The 6774-nt window shown below is 31.4% G+C and overlaps 1 protein-coding gene across 1 annotated transcript in view; it reads left to right on the top strand.

The window, feature by feature from the left end:
• The window catches only part of LOC107552904 (uncharacterized protein C15orf52-like), a 37923-nt gene extending 34253 nt beyond the window's left edge, over positions 1–3670 (top strand). Inside the window, exons 13-14 of the mRNA XM_016234937.1 lie at positions 333–415; positions 2552–3670. Coding sequence (XP_016090423.1) covers positions 333–415; positions 2552–2578 — 110 coding nt within the window. The 3' untranslated portion in view covers positions 2579–3670. The remainder of the gene's footprint in view (positions 1–332; positions 416–2551) is intronic.
• Positions 3671–6774: the final 3104 nt, after the last annotated feature.

Genomic DNA, 6774 nt, shown 5'->3' on the forward strand with positions numbered 1-6774 from the left:
GTACCTGGTATTTATCACGTTATGGGGACCAAACGTCCCCACAACGATAGTAATACTAGTAAATTTTGACCTTGTGGGGACATTTTTGAGGTCCCCATGAGGAAACAAGCTTATAAATCATACAGAATGAGTTTTTTTGAGAAAGTAAAAATGCACAAAGTTTCCTGTGAGGGGTAGGTTTAGGGCTAGGGTTGGTGTAGGGCAATCGCACATACAGTTTGTACAGTATAAAAACCATTATGCCTATGGAATGTCCCCATAAAACATGGAAACACAACGTGTGTGTGTGTGTGTGTGTGTGTGTGTGTGTGTGTGTTTTCTCTCTCTGGCAGAAGAACTGATGGACTCGAGTCTGTCTGTCCTGAATCTGGAGCCGGCCGAGTCTCTTCCCGACCGCAGCACCAGCGATGATATGGTGAGTGTGCTGCATTAAAGCCTTATTTGACTTGCAGATTTGAAGTGTCCCACCTCACAGGATTTAGCGGCCCACTGAAACTCCATTATCCAGCTGAAGTGCTGCAGAAATACCCTAGAAAGCAGCACTATATATGTAACCAGGCCACTTACTCGTCCTATGAGGTAAAGAGCACGGATACATCAGTTTTAAAGTGTTTAAATGCAACACTTAAGTCCATTTCTGGTCTTTTTGCATTGATCTAGGGCCACTCCATTTGGGGAAAAATCGAATTGCGATTTTACTGTTAAAATTCCAATTTAAAATGCAAGAAGATTCCAGCTTGGTATGCTTATTTGTAGAGCTAAAAGTTTGTGATTATATGGCTATAAAATGATAATAATGATTATTATGACTAATATAAAACTAAATAAAAATATAAAAATGACTAAATAAAAAAATAAGAAATATTACTATTGTAATATTTCACTGTAAAAAGTATTTAAGAAAAAATTACAGCTAAAATTACAATAATAATATTAGTCTTATGAGAGGCCTACATTAAATGTACAATACCTACATCGCAGAACTGAATAACTGAATAATAATATGACTGAGAATGGGAGATGTTTCAGATGCACGCTCCTCTTCAGTGCCAGGCGTGAGTCAAGCGAGCGCAGAAACGGTACTGTGCTCGCAGCGAGTGCTCTTCAGTTACACGCACAAAGGCGCCGGCGCACGCTGTATCCTTTCATATCAAAGCTCGTAATAAACTACGTGCATGCAATGTCGTGGTCAGTTATGTCTTGAAGTTACCAAAAAGGCGATTAAAGCTGCCTTAAAACTGTGGATGCATGTAATACATTTTATATGAGTCACATTTAAGAACATGTCTCTGAAATGTTTTTTTAAATCTGTCCTGGAGCAGCCCAGCACTGTCTCCCTCACCTAACACACCCGATTTAACTCGTCAGCTCATTAGTAGAGACTTTAAGACCTGAAGTGGGTCAGAAAAGGTAAAAAGAGTTGAGAGACATGTATGCGTGTCAGATCCGTGTCACGTTCAGCAGCGGCAGCTCTTAAAGTAATAGCAGCCAGAATAACCGAATAACCAGCTGCTGTGATCTCTATTAATCAAAGGACTAAGAAAAAAAGAGGAAAAAAATAGCTTTTGTAGCTTTAAGGATTCATCTATATTTAATTTAGAATTTTGTGTTTGATAACTTCAATTGCTATTTCTGCTGAAGGGCAGAGGTGAATATGATATTTATTATAATGGGTTTATGTGAAGAAAGTTCACTTAAATTAGAAGTTATTTTTTAAAGTCTAATAAATGTTAAATTTGATAGCTCTCAATTATACTGTAATGCTGAAATGCTATAGTCAATGGTTAAATATTGGGGGAGGGGCAGTTTTATAAAGAAATCAGTATTGGTATCATTGATATTGGCCTTCAGTCATAAAAAAATATGCCATTAAATATTAAAAAATATACTGTCTTTATGTTGTTTGTACATACATTTGAAGATTGAATGTGAAATTATTGCAATATAAAAGTATATTTAAAAACTTTAATGTTAGGTGGGATTAATTGCGATTAATCGTGATTAATTTCAGAAAAATGTGCGATTAATTTGTTCATTTTTTTTAATCGATTGACAGCACTAATATATATATAGAGAGTTATAAAATTATAATAATAATTTTAATAATAATAAATACTACTACTATTATTATTATTTCCAAATAAAAATATAAAAAAATACTGAATACCTAAATAAAATAATAATCATTTAAAAATTAAATAAAAAGTTAATAATAATAATAATAATAATAATAATAAATATTATTATTATTATAACCAAATACAAAAAATAAAAATTACTTATGTAGTAGCTCACTGTAAAATAAAAATAAATATTTAAGAAAAATTATGTACTAGTAATTAAAATGTGCAACTACAATTACAATATTACTATGTATGGCTGTCTACATTAAATCAAGCTTTTTGTGATATTAATAAATATATATATATATACATACAATAAAGTTTTGATTTCATTTTTTAAAAAAATTATATTTATATATTGATGTCATACAACTATTTAATTGTGTTGAAATATTTCGATTTATTTGACTATTTCTCTTTTTTTCCAGGCCAGAGAGAATGGGAAAGTGGTTTAGACGGGAAATGATGTCGCTCACATCTGGAGCGAAACGTCACGCACTAAAACCAAAACAAACAGAAGAACGAACATACCACTTGCTTATGTTTCTGACTGATTCGGGCCTGTCTGAGTCATTGCTCACACGACTCTGTGTTCGGAGTATTTCCGGGAGCGTTTGAGCGTCGTGTTGTTGATTGGATGCTGAACGCTGAAAACACTGGTTGGGATTGTTCTGCTTGGTTTATCTTCTCGTAGGTGAAAGATTGTTAATGCTTCAACGCACAGTTAACCTTCATCTGAGCCACCAAACCCAAAGCTCCGATGGTTTTTGATGGGTCTTTGGTGGGATTTCAGTCTGAAAGCACTAGAAAACGACTTGAATGTGTAACTTCATGAAGTTTAGTGGAACAAACCCATAGACACAGTGTGCATTTAGACTTAACCAGCACAGTAACTGACTAACCTAGTCTAGTACTCTTCATCATAACTACATCATAATATGTCTGACAGAAGCCTTTATCATATTCTTCATAAGCACGTGTGTCGTGGGGTTTAGTGTGGATAGTTCACAAGGATGGTTCAAGTATGTTAATTAGCACTTTATTTTGTATGAATGAACTGAAAGGTGTTAAACCAGTTGTTTGGTTTTGCTATCTGATTAAAAATGAAGGACTATTAAGGTCTAAATTATTTAGTTTTACAAAAGACTGCAGAATGTTTACGACATGAACGGTTTTAGTTACAGGCCGGTCGGTTTGAAGCAGGTTTACTTAAACTGCTAGTTTAGCACTCAGTAGTTTATTGTTTGATTGTTAATGGCAATGAATTATGATCGTACTGATGTTCATCTTCACCAGGTTTCTGTATTGCTGAGTCCAGACGAGTTGGACGGCGTTACGGCTTGAAGAACACACTTAAGGGTTTGATGTTTTAAGTGACTAAGGGTTGATTTTTATATTGTCACTTTAAGTATTTTGTGTTCATTTGGTTTTGAAATGAATGTTAAATATAAATAATTAGCATTAAAAGCTTTTACCAGCCCTGTATTGTGATGCTTGCACTGATTTCACTGGACAAAATATTAAAATGCACTCAAATTATACCTACAATGAACCTGATTTATGAATTTATACCAACAATATCTACCTGTAAAAAATAAGAAGTATTTCTTTATTAAAATTTTGAATTTCTTAATTACATTTAAATTACGTTTATTACCTTTAAATGCCATAATATTTGTGTTTTAATGACAGTCAACACATTTACATTAAGAATAAATCTTTTGTGGTGTAAAGTTTATTTTATATATTTTTTATAATCAGAGACAATACATTATATATGTGTGTATACATATATATATATATATATATATATATATATATATATAAAGTGTTATATAATGATATACATTATTAATAATTACATTTAAATGAGCAATGAATTGTTTGAAATTAGCAATAAAACTTAATGTTTTTATATAATCTTTTAATGTTATATATTTAAATATAATTTAGCATAAATTTAGTTAGAATTTAGCTGCAAATGTAACTATATAATCTATATATATATGCATATATACTGTGTGTGTGTGTGTGTGTGTGTGTGTGTTCACCGGCCACTGTGGCTAGTGCTTTTCCAAATTTACTAGCCACTCGGCATGTTCACTGGCCACAATTTTGTTGTTGGGAAATTACGTTTTATATGACTTAATACTGCATGCAAAAATGTATTTAAATAGATCTCCAGGTCATTTTTTCCCTAACCGTATTAAATGCATATATCATCTTTCATATCAAACTCTTAAATTTTTATTAATAATGTCACTTAATATAATAAGATAATATAGGGCTGTTACCAATCATATGAAATCAGTATCTGCAAAATCAATCGATATTTCCACTGCAGAAGAAACAGAAGTGACTGGAGTGCCATTCAGATGCATTTACACAGACAGCTCAATGTAGCTGAAATATAGCACGAATGCATTTATACTGCATGAAAAAATTATAACAGCATAAATAATGTTGTGAGCTCGGTGTTTTAAATCTATCTATATTCTATATACAAATATGAAATGTTGGAAAAAATGCAAAGATAAGCTACTATGAAAGTAAACCGCCAGTAGGTGGCAGCAAGTGACTGTCTTAATTAAAGAGTGATTGAAGCATGCCTTTAAATGATTCGTTCAGACAGCTGATTCATTCAAGAATGAAGCAAGTGCCTGTCCTTATGAATGGACCACTGAATCATTAACTCGAATGATTGAAAATTCAAAAACGTGAATCATTCAATATCGAAACACCCCTGTGTGTTGCTCAGAGATGCGCGATTGTTTTTGTTTTTTTTACTATTTTCATTAACCAAATGGAGCAAAAACAGTCAACGTTGACAATATATCCTTTAAATAAATTCAAATTCAAATATTGAACTAAAATGTATATTAACTACTCATTTTATAAAATGTGAAATTTGCAATTGTGGTTTTCAGGGAACTTCCCTCTCTTGGTCGTGTTGCTAAACTAGTCTGTATGTTATAAATATAAAAACGAATGTATATATATATATATTTTTTTTTTTTAATGTAAATATTGAGATTAAGTACACATTGTGAGTCATATTGCAATGCTTTATTTTACATGATTTTCAGTGAAACACATTATATGCATGAATTAATTCTTAGTTTGTATGTAGATATTTCAGGTAAGCTCTCTTGATTCCAGCTATCAATTGTTCATAATTATTTTCCAGCCTCACTTTGTTTTGACCTGCTTCTCTCACCTGATCCCTCCAAGGAGGCGGAGCTTATCACACTTCACTAATTAATTATTTTGATTAAGTTGATTTACTTGCTCAATCCATCTGGATGTGCTAAAATAGCCATTGCTGTGGACAGTTTGTGTAGTAAATGTGAAACCCACTTCTACAGCAATGACATTTGTGCAACAGACAGATACTAATAAAATAGCTGTTTTGAAGAAGCAGTCCTGCATCAGAGCTCTGCGTTCAGTTTGATGCAGGATCTTTTGGGATTAGTGTCTTATTATTTTAAAAAGCATCCCATCGGCCGGTTGCTCTGGAAATCACTCCCTGTTCTCTTCAAACACGGCTTTGTCTTCTGTTACTCTTTTAATTACCCTTTTCCAGCAGGCGCGCTCGGGGACAGCATCATCCGCAGGGACCTTCAGTGGGACGCTCACATGATTTATGATCATCATGGTCTGGATTATAGATGAAGGTACTTTCATCTGCTTGTGTTTGGTCAAACATTATACTCATGTCTAGTGAAAAAGCAAATACATTCACGAAAGCAAACTGAAGTTGAATCACATCACAAGCACTGAATCTTGGTGTAAGTCGCACTAATGTCTTTCACATTGACAGTAATCATTTTTGAACCATTTGCTTAGTTGTAGTGTTTATAGTTAAGAGGTTTAAGAGTGAGTCTCCTAAAAATGTAAATACTAAATTTATAATAAAATGTATAATGTCTAAAATATCAATTTTAATGATTTTATTTTAATACGTTTTTAATACATGGAATATATTAAAATGGAGCATATATATTTGTATGCATGTATATTTATAGAAAGAGTGGTATATAATGGTATGCATTATATATAATAGTATATAATATATACCTTACTGTATTTGTAGATTTTTTTTATTTCTTAATTTTTATATTTAATTTTAAAATATTTTAATAAATAAATAGATGGAGCCTTTTTAGAACCATTAAGGACTCTTAAGATTTTTGATTCTATACATTATTAAAATTAAAATTTTGTTTGAATTTAGCAACAAATGTGTGCGTATGTCTGCATATAGATAATAGTGGTGTATATTATAGAAAGTAGTATACAGTATATTTATATATAGTGTTAACATTTAAATTAGCATAACTTTTGTTTGAATTTAGCAACAAATCTTATTGGGTTTTTTATAATTTTGTATTGTTTTTTTATTTTATATTTATTATTTTAATATTAAAATATTGCTATATTTAAAATTAAGCCTTTTTAGGACTATTAAGATATTAAAATTTATTTAGGGCTGTCAAATCTATTAATTGCAACAAATAACATCCAAAATGAAAGTTTGTGTTTGCATAATATATGTGTGTGTGTGTGTGTACTGTGTATATTTATAGAAATATTTACATGTGTGTGCATATATATATATATATATATATACATATATATATATATATATACA

The sequence above is a fragment of the Sinocyclocheilus grahami genome, unplaced genomic scaffold, assembly GCF_001515645.1.
Source record: "Sinocyclocheilus grahami isolate Dianchi unplaced genomic scaffold, SAMN03320097.WGS_v1.1 scaffold460.1, whole genome shotgun sequence".
Lineage (NCBI taxonomy): Eukaryota > Metazoa > Chordata > Actinopteri > Cypriniformes > Cyprinidae > Sinocyclocheilus > Sinocyclocheilus grahami.